The sequence below is a fragment of the Mauremys reevesii genome, linkage group 4, assembly GCF_016161935.1.
Source record: "Mauremys reevesii isolate NIE-2019 linkage group 4, ASM1616193v1, whole genome shotgun sequence".
NCBI classification, from domain to species: Eukaryota; Metazoa; Chordata; order Testudines; family Geoemydidae; genus Mauremys; species Mauremys reevesii.
The window spans coordinates 142,344,563-142,358,128 of NC_052626.1; the positions used below are offsets into that span (position 1 = coordinate 142,344,563).

Here is a 13,566-nt window from a genome sequence, read left to right on the forward strand (position 1 = left end):
TTACTGGATGGGATGTGAATGGGGTGCTGAACAGCCTGCAGTTGCCTCCCTCCAAACCTGAGCCAAAGACCCCGGCACGGCCGCTGTCCTTAAAGCAATAGCACAGGGGTAGGCGACCTATGGCACGGGTGCCGAAGACGGCACGCGAGCTGATTTTCAGTGGCACTCACACTGCCTGGGCCTTCGCTACCAGTCGGGGGGGGGGAGGGCTCTGCATTTTAATTTAATTTTAAATGAAGCTTCTTAAACATTTTAAAAACCCGATTTACTTTACATACAACAATAGTTTAGTTATATATTATAAACTTATAGAAAGAGACCTTCTAAAACGTTAAAATGTATGACTGGCACACAAAACTTTAAATCAGAGTGAATAAATGAAGACTCAGCACACCACATCTGAAAGGTTGCCGATCCCTTCTAGCCCATGCATGGCACGGCCAGTGAGACTGGGGCCATCCCTGACTCCCTTAGAAAAGGGTGTGGGGTTCTGTAGCATCCCCCAAACGGCGCTTCAGAGACTGGCAGAAGGGACCTGGGTGCAGGGACACATCCCCTGCTGGTGTCAGTCAGTCATAGCTTCACTGGAGCCAGGGGGACGGGATCTCCAGCTGCTGTCTGTCGGCCCTCGCTCCATTAGGCAGATCTCCAGCTGGTGCCAATTGGCCATAGCTCCGTTGCAGCCAATGACCCCAGCTGGTATAAATCAGCGCAGCTGCAGTGGAGACAGTGGGCCCAGTTGGTGGGAATTAGTGTTGCTCTATGGGTGTCTCTTGCCGATTTGTGCCGGGTGAGGACCTGGCAGGGAATGTCTGACCCACAGGAGACGTTGGATTGGGAGGCATTTACGTTTCACAGCTAAGGCTCGGTGCTCGGTGCGGGTGCAGCTCTGAGCTGTGCACCTTGTCCCGGCCTGGCTGTTGGCTGTGTATGCTGGCCTATCTGTGCCAGGGGCACGCAGCGAGCGGCATGGGCTGCCTGTGTCTGATTCCTCGGGACGGCTGAGAGCTCTGGCAGCTCTGATGGGGAGGTGAAGAGCAGCGGCTCTCCCTGTGCTTTGTGTCTCCAGCCAAGGCCAAATGCTAGGCCTCCGGTCACTGTGGATTGGCAGGAAGTGTTGGTGCGACCGGACATAGGGCCCTTCTGGGTCATCGAGTCCCGTCTCAGCTGCTGCAGGTCACCCTGCCCTAAAATCCTGTAAATAAACCGCTCCAGCCCCATCTTCAGGGTCTTTGCCCCCACTGCTCCTCTTGGGAGGCAGTTCTTGCACCTCCCTCCTCTGATGGGTGGAAACCTTCTCCTCATTCCCAGCCCCAGATCACCGCTGGCCAGTCTAGCACCATTTCTACTTGTTCCAACTTTGTCCGCTAGCTTTAATAGCTCCTCACCCTCCCTGGTGTCCCCCAGCAATCGGAGCCCTTCCTCCTGCACTTGCCAGGTGAAACAAGCCCAGTTCTTCCAGTCTCCGCCCCTATCGTGGGCCCTCCGTTCCCCTGATCGCCCAACTAGCTCTTCTCTGCACCTCTTCCCATTGGAATTCATCGGCCTCAACCATGGGGGACCAGAACTGGACTCAGTATTGCAGCCGTGCTCTCACCCGAGCCTGGGACTTGTAGTGGAGAAGAGGGGTGGGACGGTTCTGTGCTATGGGAGAGTCTAAACTATATGATCAAGCTGGTCCTTTCGGCCCATAAGATCTATGAAGTGCTGCCCCCCCCTGCCTTCCCCACTAGAAAATACTTGCTGGCCAACGCTGGAAAACAAGGCTTTGCTGAGTGGAAATGAAAATGCCAGGCTCCCGTTCCCCTGCGGTTCCTCTGTCTGCTGGGAGTCTCAACCTTCTTTGACATCAGCTGTTTCCCCGAGTGGCGAGAACTGCCTGATTCTCTCCCCCTGGAATGTCTTTTCTTCCTAGCAAGAATAACTTTAATCTTCCTAAATCTCCCGGGTGGGGCTTGCTGAGCCCAGGAGCGCTGGCGCTGCTAGAGACACCCGACCCTTTCGGAATTGACAATTGCTTCCAGACAGTTATAGATAGTAACCGTTCAGACCTAAATCTTTCAAATGACCCGCATGGGCATGCGGTGCCTCCCCCCGCCCGGGACAGCTGGGGCTGATATCGCCCATGCCAAGCTATTTGGAGCCGTGCTACTTTTAGAGGGGAATTTCTACGCCCGGCACGCTGGGAAGCCCTCTTCCTAATTCCAGGCGGAGGAGGAGGCCGCCTGGGGAGCTTGCTTCGTGCGCTCAGAATAGCGGCGGGTGGGCTCCAGCTGTTCAGGGTGATACCGCCACTTGCGCTATTCAGTGCGTGGGGTGATAATGCTATCAAGCCACGCCTTGGGAGCTCTGTGCCAGGCCGCCTCCAGCGCCACACCCGCAAATGGTTCTTTCGCTCTCCGCTTCGGCTTTCAGCAGCCTGCCAGCCTCTGAAAGGGAACCGGAGGAGTGCTTGGGTTCCCGTCCTGAGTCTTCCATTGCATGGAGAAGGCTCGTCCACAGCCAGTGCCATCTGTGATCGGCCCAGCTCCCCCCTAGCAGCCCTCCAGTAGGTTAACTGGCAAAGCAGGCAAGTCTACGCTTTTAACCTGGTGCAAGGTCTCTCCCCCACTCCCCCGCCTGTTAAGTGATCCACAACAATCCATTTGTACACGCTGCATTGCACTCCCGCCATCCAGTTTCATGTTGCCTCCCCTCTGTCAGAATGAGCACTAAGCAGATGTCCCATGGTGCATTGCTCAGCTGCTGGGCTGTCTGCATTCGGGGACGGTTCGTGCTGTGCATTGTGGGATGCGTTCCTACCAGAAGGCGATGGAATTATGCAGACTCAGGATCAGCCTCTATAATTCCCATGGTTCCTCTGGTTTGAGCCCATCATCTGGGCCAGGTGAGCGGCAAGGAGATATTTTGTTTGTGGACACAAAACACCTCGTTGCTTGAAACTAGATGTAGCCAATATTAAATAAGATGATTTGAGAATGCTTTTCTCCCTGGCACTTTCTTTGGGCTTAAAAAAAACCTGGTTTTTCTCTCCCTGGTGTGATAAAACATCGGGTTGACCCACGACAAACTGAAGTGTGGACAAGCTTTTAGGAGCCCTTTCTAGTGGGTGGGGGGACGGTATTGGGACTGCAGATCAGTGAGCTAGAGGCAGCGGCGTATTATCGCCTAGGCCAACAAGGCCTAGGCCTAGGGCGGCAAATTTGCAGGGGCGGCAAATTTGCTCACGCCCCCTCCCCAACTCTGCCCCTTCCTCAAATCCCCGGCCCGCTTCCTTTGCTGCACTTCCCTCCTTCCTCCCAGGCTTGCCGCGCGAAAGCGCTGGGAGGGAGGGAGAAGCAAGTAGCGGTGCAATCAGAGGAGGCAGAGCAGAGGTGAGCTGGGGCCCGCGGGCACGGGGAGTAACCTGGGGGGCCGGGAACCGCTCCTCGCCCCAGCTCACCTCCACTCCACCGCTGCCATTCCCTGAGTGCGCCGCAACTCCCCTTCTCCCCCATCCCTCCCAGGCCGTGCATGGAATCGGAGTGAGATCGCGGCACCACGCCACGCTCCGGGGTCAGCTGTGCGCTGTCTTGGCATTCCATCCCGTGGCAGCCGGCAGCCAGCAGCCAGGCTGGCATGGGAGAGGCAAACACCTCCTGGAAAGGAGGTGAGGTGGCTGCTCCAGGAAGGGGAGGTTTGCCCAGTGACCCAGGCGGGTGTACTTCCTTCCCAAAAGAAATCCCGTCACAGAGAAGCATCCATTAAAACTTTGCTGCAGGTCTACTGGGACCCGGCCATGCCTACAGCAATGCAGGCCTGGACCCATGGGGGAGCCCAGCAGATTGGTGTTAAGGAAATGGAGTGTCCCACAGTGCAGTCAGGGAGGGAGTGTGTTCTCATGGGCAGGGCTCTGGCCTGGGAGTCTGGGGACCTGGGTATGGCTCCTGGCTGGGCCACCGACCTGCTGTGTGACTTGAATGTTTCCTTTCCCTCTGTACTGAGACTGCAAACTCTTCAGAGCAGAGACTGTCTCTCACTGTGTGTCTGGGCAGCGCCCGGCACCATGGGACCCTGATCTCAGCTGGGGCAGGGCCTGTCTCTTGTTGTGTCTGTGCAGCTAGGGGCGGCTCCAGGCCTCAGCATGCCAAGCGCGTGCTTGGGGCGGCATGCCGTGGGGGGCGCTCTGCCGGTCGCCGGGAGGGCGGCAGGCAGCTCTGGTGGACCTCCCGCAGGCGTCCCTGCGGAGGGTCCGCTGGTCCCACGGCTCCGGTGGAGCATCCGCAGGCGTCCCTGCGGGAGGTCCACCGGAGCCGCAGGACCGGCGACCAGCAGAGCGCCCCCCGCAGCGTGCCGCCATGCTTGGGGCGGCGAAATGGCTAGAGCTGCCCCTGTGTGCAGCGCCCGGCACAATGGGGCCCTGATCTCAGCTGGGGCAGGGCCTGTCTCTCACTGTGTCTGTGCAGCGCCTGGCACCACGGGGCCCTGATCTCAGCTGGGGCAGGGCCTGTCTCTCACTGTGTGTCTGTGCAGCGCCCGGCACAACGGGGCCCTGATCTCAGCTGGGGCAGGGCCTGTCTCTCACTGTGTGTCTGTGCATCACCTGGCACAACAGGGCTCTGATCTCAGCTGGGGCAGGGCCTGTCTCTCACTGTGTGTCTGTGCAGCGCCCGGCACAACGGGGCCCTGATCTCAGCTGGGGCAGGGCCTGTCTCTCACTGTGTGTCTGTGCATCACCTGGCACAACGGGGCCCTGATCTGCCATGGGGCCCTTAGGTGCTATTGTAATGCTAATAATTAATAACAGCATTGTGCATGGTGCGTGTTACACAAGCTCAATGTCTATTCTAAAGCAGCACTCAAGCTGCGCTGCCATCAATGGCTTCACATAGGGCAGGCGGGTGGGGCCAGGGAAGTGGTCCAGCATAGAGAACAGATCTACAGGCCATGGCGGTTTGACCTAGTAACCAGCGATAGGCTGAACCTCAGGAGGGTTGGAAAGCCACTGAAATCCAGGCCTGCTTAGGCAATCCTCGTCCGTCCCCCCCGCCCGAGATCCTTCCGCTCCCTTTCAGCCCGGCTCTTCCCTTAGCTCTGCAAACCCGCTTTATGGGGATAACCACTGGGCAAGGAGCCACTGGAACGCGGCGCTGGAGTCAGTGAGTACAGGGGTGCGGGCCGCCCTGCAGCTGGGTGCTGTGAGCAGGGGAACCTGGCGGCGATCCCCCCAGGGCGTTCTGCTGGGGTTGCTCCTCCAGGGAACTGGCAGCAGGTTGGGGCCACAGACACCCCCAAGGCACAAAGCCATTGTACCGAGGTGCCCATGAAAAGCCAGCCCCAGCCTGTACTGAAACCCGAGCGGCTGGGTACCCCCCATCAGCCCTGCCTCTTTCCCATGTGTGCATCCTGCAGCAAGCCACCGGTGTCTCCTGCCGCAGCACTCGGGTGGCTCTGGCCAGGGGTGGGAGCGCAGAGCTGGGACAGCTCAGGCAGGATCTCCTCTTTGGAGGGGAAGCAAAACATCAGCACGGACGTGCCTTACCCCGAAGAACAGCACAGGGGATCCCGGGCAAACGGGCAGGGCGGAGCCTGTTAGCAGCTATGAAATGGGCATTGCACGCAGGGGACCCTGAAGTCTGGGGTAGTGGATCCATCCATAGTGGGAACCGGGGTGCCTGGCGGCTTCCTGTCTGGGAGCCACCTCTCCCCCCAGGCTGATATATTCATCCTTTCCCGTAAACACCAGAGACGGCGGCTCAGATGTGCCCCCAGCGGCTTGGCCACGCTCCCAACGAGCCAGCGCCAGACGAGCTCTTTCAAAGCTGCATGAGACACCAAATCCTCCTTAGCAGATTAAACATGGACTCTTCATAGGCACTCCCCATTCAAACCCCTCCGGCTGAGCTCTCTGCTGGCGCAACTCCGCCAGCTTTAATGGAGAGAGCTTGACCAACCAACTCCGTCAATCCATCCACTCTCTGCTCGAAGGGGCCATGAGAGATGCATGCCAGGGGCTTTTCTTGGGCAGGGTGCCCTGGAAAGAGACTGCTCCTTGGAAAGCAGCTCTCCTGTTCTGTCTCTGTATGCGGGGTGCAGGGTGCGGAGCCGGGCAGCTCCCCCGTTCTGTGCCCTCACTTGTCCCCGTACGCAGGGCACAGGGAGCGGAGCCGGGCAGCTCCCCCGTTCCATGCCCTCATTCATCCCCCTATGTGGGGCGCAGGGAGCGGAGCCAGGCAGGACTTTTTCAACAAAGTGTTTTTTAAATTGGAAAATGCTGATTTGTGGAAGCCAGAACTTTGCATGGGAACAGAGCAGTTGCGATCACATTTGGACTGGGAAGGTTTCTTGGGGCAGAGTAGCGTTTCTCATCCTACCCCCACATAGCCCAGTGGTTAGGAAACTCTTGAGGGGCATGGGAGACCCTGCGTCAACTCTTACCTAGCACTTGTCTTCACTTGCTCGCAAAGCACTTTACCAAGTATCATTATCTCCCCTGGGTCGATGGGGAAGCTGAGGCAGAGGAAGGTAGGGAAGTGACTTGCGCAGGCTCACCCAGAAGGGCAGTGGCAGAGATCGGACTAGACCTCAGGCCTCCTGCGTCCTAGCCTGGAGCTCTCGCTGGGCTGCCGGGCCCAGTGTGGGGCTCTGGATACAGTAACCCTTGCTTTCTAAAGTTAGGCTGCTTGTTTTTGCAGCTCCTGGCTCAGAGTTTCGTTGGCAGTGAGAACTGGGCCGTCTTCCAGGGTTAATCAAAATCTAGCCTGGCCAGACGTGGCAGCCAGTTGGACACGTTCGAAATCTCCACCCAAATGGTGCAATTTCTGCTTCCGGTTCCACTGGCACCGCGGTGTGTTTTGGAGAGTCAAGGTGTGTGCTGCCTGTGACGTTATTGATATAAATGGGGACCATATAGAACATGGGTTGCAACCAAGGTCCTGTAGTGGCACCAAATCCTAAGTAAAGGGGGTCATATAAGGTGTCTAAGACCAGGTTATGGGTTGCTGGTTATAATTATGCTGTCTGTATGTCTGTATCATTTTTAGTTGAAGTTATGAATGTTGGCTCTATGCTGTCAGTATTTCAAGTTTGTGCTGTGCTTCTGGGGGAAGCCTCCCAGACAAGCTGGTGTTAGCTCTGCCTAGCCTATTTGATGGCCCATTAAGGACACAATGGACCCATGGAGAGAAGGCAGACACGCCTTGTGACTCAGCAAAGTATGCAGGGACTGGCCCATGTGACTCCAGACTCCATATTTTTGCTGTAAAATTCCACAGTGAAGACAAAGGGATTCTTACACCTGGAAAAGTCTATATAAGGCTAATGCCTCATCTCCATCTTGTCTTCAATCCTGCTTCTGACCTCTGGAGGGACTTTGCCACAAACTGAAGCTCTACACCAGGGACTGAGGACCCATCCCAGCGGGGGATGTTCCAGAGACTTAATCTAAACCTGCAGTTTACTCCAGCACTGCTGCAAGCCTGAACTAAGAACTTTGCCATTACTGTATGTAATTGATTGCATTTAACCAATTCTACCTCTCATCTCTACCTTTTCCCTTTGTAAATAAACCTTTAGATTTTAGATTCTAAAGGATTGGCAACAGCGTGATTTGTGGGTAAGATCTGATGTGTATATTGACCTGGGTCTGGGGCTTGGTCCTTTGGGATTGAGAGAACCTTTTTCTTTTATTGGGGTGTTGGTTTTCATAACCATTTATCCCCAGGACGAGTGCACTGGTGGTGATACTGGGAGACTGGAGTGTCTAAGGAAATTGCTTGTGTGACTTGTGGTTAGCCAGTGGGGTGAGACCAAAGTCCCTTTTGTCTGGCTGGTTTGGTTTGCCTTAGAGGTGGAAAAACCCCAGCCTAGGGCTGTAACTGCCCTGTTTAAGCAATTGGTCCTGATTTGGCACTCTCAGTTGGGTCCCGCCAGAATCGCTCCGTCACACTGCCACCCGGCTGTCCTGCCCCACACGTGACCATCTGACACCGCTTGATGGTTCGTTTTTAGGTGCAACTTCCACTGTACCTTGGATTGGTCTTTACTCCCTGCCTTTGAAGTGTTGCTGCACGCTGTTAAACGGTGGATGTGTTTTACCCCACAGGAGGCTGCATTTCCATGGAAAGCAAAGTGCAGCCCTGGGGGGGTGGGACACCCTGCCTCTTGCCCGCTATGGGATGACCCCTCTCCCTGGCCTCTTCCCCCTTTGGGTTTCCTGCAAGAGAAAGAGATTAGTCCTCGTCTTTGCAAACAAAACGCCTTTGGCCAGGGCAGGCTTGTTAGGGAAGGTAACAAGTGATTGAGTGACTTTTTGGTGTAGGACAACTGCCCCCTCTGCAGGTATCTAGCCGGGCTTCAGGGAGGGCGCAGGACTGGAACCGTCACACCAGCAGGTGTTTCCTGTAACTCTCTCTCTGTTTCACGGGGACTTTCCAAGGAAGCTGCCAGCCTGGTCGGGAATCTTCCATCAAAATGTTTTTTTCCCAAGGAAAATGCACTTTCCGCAAAAATTTTATGGAATTTTACCAAATTTGTATGGATTTTTACCAATTTTTTTTCAGAATTTTATCAAATTTTACCAATTTAAAAAAAATTCCCACTGGGGAAAAAAGAAATCTAAAGAAAATATTTCAGCTTGGGTCAATTTGACATCAATTTATGTCTGCCTGAGCTCCTGTGGGGCCTCATGGGAGTTGTAGTTCGGGTGCCACATGCCTTCATTCTCCTCTATGGGCCTGGCTGGACTACATCTCCCATGAGGCACTGCGGCAGCTCAGTGGGCAACGATTCCCACGGAACCAAGCCGAAATATGCTGATCAGAAGTGCAGACCCGACACATTTCATACCTAACTTTTTTTGGAACTTTCCATTGTTTTGATATGTCAATTTTTCCTCCCGATTCAGGACAAAACAATATTGGAATTTCCCTGAGGCCAGGCTTTCTAGCCCACTGGAATAACGCAGTGATGTACAAATGCCACTGGTGTTTCGAAGCTGGCACGGTGTTTACCGCTGCTCCTTTCAGCTGTGCTGCTAGGGAGATGTAGGCCCTGATTCAAGAGAGTATTTAAGCACAGGCTTAAAATCAAACCAATGTTTGTCTACTTAAAATTAGTGAAATTTAAGCACTTATCTGAAGTGAAGCAACTGGGTTGCCAACCTGAAGCTTTCAAAAATCACGAATCAGGCCCGGAATAGCGTCAGATGGGTTTAAAAAATCTGGAGATTTTAACCAAATAATTCTTTAGGTCACATTTTCCCGCTTTTCTCTGCAACCAGGAGAGCTAGAAATAGACTTTAAAAAAAGTTAAAGGTGAAATTCTTGCCTTATCACAGGACTCCTGAAGTTGTGGCCTAAATGTACAGCAAGGATCAGCAACCCTGAGCATGTGTTCAAGCACTTTTCTGAATCAGGGCCTCAGTGTCTGGATAATATTCCTAACGCTCATTTCTCCAGTTGGCCAGGCGCTGCTGCGTCACTTTCACTCAGTTCAGTGACAGGTGTTTGGCATGACAAGTGATACAAGCACAGCGCTGTAGGCACAAGCATACAGGGCTTCTTGTGAGTTACGTCTCCACCTATTGGGCACAGTGGTTCGAGTGCTTTCAGCTCGGCCGGGCTGTCTGACTGCTGGGGCTGCTGCAATATTTCATAACGTGCCAGAGCTTGGGGCAGAAATTGGTGCCAATGGCCATGACGATGTGTGGCTCCCCTGAATGAGCCAGTTGCGTGGGGCACGGCTCGTCAGTTTCCCCCGAGGGTCCCAGGGAGATGCTGACGCTCCCATGTGCTTTCCTGCAGGGCCCCTTTCCCCGTAACCGAAGCCAGAGCAGCTGTGGCAGGCCCGGAACATGACCTCCACCCCCGACTACGATCACTTGGAGATTCAGCAGCAGTACAGCCGGATCAACGCGCGCTGGGAAGCCTCGGACGATGAGCTGGACAACGACAACAGCTCCGCACGGCTCTTTGAGAGATCCCGCATCAAAGCTCTGGCAGGTACCGGGCTTAACTCCTCAGGGTGCTTGGTAGCGTCGTCCCCCCTTGGGGGCGCAGCACCTCCCAGATGGAGCCCTTCTGGGCCTCTTCTTTGCTGAACCTTCGGAGACTTCGAGCAGCCCCATTAACTTAAAAACAGCACGTGCTTTGCTGGCGAGAGGATGCTTTGCTGAGTCGGGGCCCCAATAACACAGCGGACGGGGTCTGGGGCGGTGCAGTAGAACAGACCCCCTGAGCCCAGCACAGGGGACAATCAGGGTTTCCCTTGGGTAGAAGAACTCTGGAGCACATGCCATCCCTGGGGTTGGATGGTCAGTCACTGGCTGTCTGAACTAAACTCTGCCCTACAGGTGCTGGAAACTTACTGGGGTGGCATGTAGCCATCTGTAAGGCTCCAAGAACCTGCCTGGGTCTCTGGGACTGAGGAGTAGCGCAGACATAGGTGCCAACTCTGTGGGTGCTGCAAAAAAAAAAAGTGGGTGCTTGGCACCCACCAGCCACAGCTGTTCAGCATCCCTGCCGATCAGCTGTTTGGCGGATGGCGGGAGGCTCTTGGAGGGAAGGGGGCAGAGCGGGGTGGACAGAGGCGGAGCGAGGGCGGGGCCTCAGGAGGAGTTGAGGGTGGGGGGCTTCAGGGCGGAGCAGGGGTGGACAGAGGCGGAGCGAGGGCGGGGCCTCAGGGCAGAGCGGGGGTGAAACACTCACCGGGAAAAATACAAGCCAGTGCCTATGAACTCAGACACGTGGCCGGATAGACACAGAACTGCTCGGAGAAGATCCCAGGTCGGGGCTGGCGGGTCGGGACTGGGGCTGAGCACCGGACAAGTCAAAACCCTACAAGATTCTTCTGTCCTTTCTGGGCCTTTATATCTTCCAGATGAAGACTCGGCCCAGCCCTCCCCTGCCCTCCTCTCCCCTGTGGCCACAGTGCTGCCATCTAGGTCCCCCTCCCAATATTTCCCCCACCCCTCAGCCACTCTTTGCCTCTTCCTCCTAGCTGCCTCTGCCCTCCAGCCATTTAACCCCTCCCTGCCTGGTGCTCACCACGTGAGCCTGGCAGGGAATGGGAGTCGGGGGTAAAGCTGGTTTTTGTTCCTTTTTTCCCTCTCCGCTGAAAATTTCAACCTTTCATCAGAAACCCCTAAACTCTGGGCCCAAAATCATTTAGGTTTTGTTGCTTCTGTTCTCTGGACAAACCCTGGCTGTTTTCTGCAGGGAGCTGACACTTTTCGGAAAACGTTCAGTCAAAGTTCCCAGGCGGCTGTTGAAAACCAGCCTCAATGGAAAAACGTTGCCTGCCCTTTGCTGTGACCTTCGGCTTTCCCTGGGTGCCTTGGGCGAGCTGTCCAGGGCTCCTGCACCGGGCGAACAATGCAGTGCCTTGCAGGGGGCCTCATTGATAACGAGCCTAGCCTTTATCCAGCATGTCTCATCAGTAGATCTCAAAGCATCTGACAAAGGAGGTTGGGATCATTATCTCTGTTTCTCAAGTGGGGAAACTGAGGCACAAAGCAGGCAAGGGACTTGCCCAAGGTCGCCCAGCAGGCCAGCAACAGAGCCAAGAATGGCGCTCACTGTACATTTATAAACAGAGTCTCAGAAAAGCATTTCTCCCCTCCCTCAGCTACTAGGAGCCTGGGTCAGGCATCTGTGTTTCCTGGAATCCCTTTGCAGCCTGCTACTGCTGTCTCAGGGAGCGATGCAGAGCCCTGACGACAAACCGCATCCCAAATCTAAGGCCTCAGCTCTGTGCAGGGAATTGTCCACTCTTCCGGGGCTCAGAGGAGGGAGGAGAGACATCAGGCAGCCAGCCATAGCGCTCTGCCCCATTCGCTGCCCAGCCCTGGAGTTGTTTAGAGCAGCTAAGGGGGTGCTCTAAGCTACGCCCCTGGCAGGATGCCTGTAGGGGGCTCCGTGCCTGTGGAGAACTGGTTTGGCGGAGCGCCCGTCTGCCATCTCGTCACCATGCAGCAGCCCCCTGCCAGGCCCGTGCAAGTGGCCCACAGCCTGTGGAGGGAAGTATCCATTACATGGCAATGAGCCAAGCTGTCTCTGGAGAGCGATTAGCTAAGGTGCATCAGGAGCCGCCTGGCACCTGCATCCAACTGCAATTCACACGTGGGAAATGATCAGTGTGCTGGTTTCCTGGCGCCTGAAGGGAGCCTGACACCCTGAAGCCCTGATGGTGGCTGATGAGAACCACTTCCGCGACGCTTTTCCCAGCTCAGGGCTCCCCCTGCCCCTGCCTTCACACCCACTCATGATGGAAAATCTTTAAACTGATGAAGTATTATTGGTTTAATTTTGTTCTTCCAATGTACCAGGCTCCCATCTGCTGCTGTGGCTCAGGAGAAGCAGCCTGTCACGGGGCGGCCCCCTCCAGAGGGCCCTGCCTCGGTTTCCCCGGGTGCTTAGGGGAAAGCGCCACATCACAAACATGATAATGAAACTGGACCCCTGGAGGGGAGTGTTCTAGTTAGGCCTCACACACACTGGCCCTCCAGGGCCCAACCCCAGTTCAGTGTCTCTTTCCTTGAGTCTGGAGCCCCAAGTTGCAGTCCAGGTCCCACCATTTCTTTACTGCCTGCAGCTGTTGGCTCAGCCCAGCCGTAGCTGTCCAGCCCAGCACTCCCAGCTGGAGCAGTACTGGCTCCCACAGGAGCTCCTTGTAAGTGCCACCCCCAAGGCAGGAGGGGTGAGGCCGGACTAACTGCACAGGGCTGGCTGCCCCTAGGCCCCCGGCCCGTGAAGGAACCGGCCACCCTGACACAGCATCTGCATGTAGCGTTTTCCCAGGGAACTCCGTGTATCTCTGTTTCCCGCAGCAGAGATGCCCTCTGGGCGAGAGGCGTTGGTCACCTTGCTGCACTTTCGTGTGGGGCCAAGTGGAGGAGTGGAAAAACCCCCTCCCTGAACAGCATTTTCTTACCGGGAAGGATGGAGTGAGCCTGCCAGCAACGCTGGCTGCTCATGTGTCTTTCAGTCTGTTCGTGCAGCAGCCAACAGAGCAGAGGCTTGGTCCCCTGAGCTGCCTCAGGCCTTGCGCTAATTGAAACAGTAATGGAAGGAAAAGCAGGCGGCCTCACTGTGCTGCTATTACTCACTTCCCAGTCCTGGCTGTGTGCTGCAGCCCATCACTGTCGCTAAGGAGCAATCAGACTGTTGAAATGCACTGCCCCACTGCAGCCAGAAAGCGCTCCCCATGACTGGCCCACCCCAGAGCTGGGCGCAGTGCAAACACAGCGGGGTGCATGGAAAGGAAGGGGGATAGAGACACAGGCACATGCTCGCCGTGAGGTTCTGGCTGGCTAAGCTGCAGCCTCAATGGAACGTCAGAGAAACCATATTCAGTGCAGGAAGGAGCCATGCCCTGCGCCAGGTGCTGGGTCCACCAGGGGGGAGAAATTCTTAACAGTGGTTATTATTACTAATAATAACTTGTATTGCACTGCCACCCACCGCCCACAAGCAGCATTGCAGCCCCATGCATTGGGCATGCTACAAACACTGGGGCTGATGGGAATTTTTCCACTGAGAAATACTTTTTTTATGGAAATTTGTGTTTTGGACTAAAGTTTTCTTTTTT

At 55.5% G+C, this 13,566-nt stretch overlaps 1 protein-coding gene across 6 annotated transcripts in view; it reads left to right on the top strand.

The window, feature by feature from the left end:
- SPTB (spectrin beta, erythrocytic) overlaps positions 1–13,566 on the top strand; it is a 108,403-nt gene that overhangs the window by 22,000 nt on the left and 72,837 nt on the right. For 3 of the 6 annotated variants that reach the window (XM_039537230.1, XM_039537235.1, XM_039537236.1), the window contains exon 2: positions 9,783–9,980. In XM_039537230.1, coding sequence (XP_039393164.1) covers positions 9,833–9,980 — 148 coding nt within the window. In that variant the 5' untranslated portion in view covers positions 9,783–9,832. Of the gene's footprint in view, positions 1–6,674; positions 6,847–7,954; positions 7,990–9,782; positions 9,981–13,566 lie in introns of those variants that run through there. The other 3 variants (XM_039537231.1, XM_039537234.1, XM_039537233.1) reach the window with 3 other exon arrangements.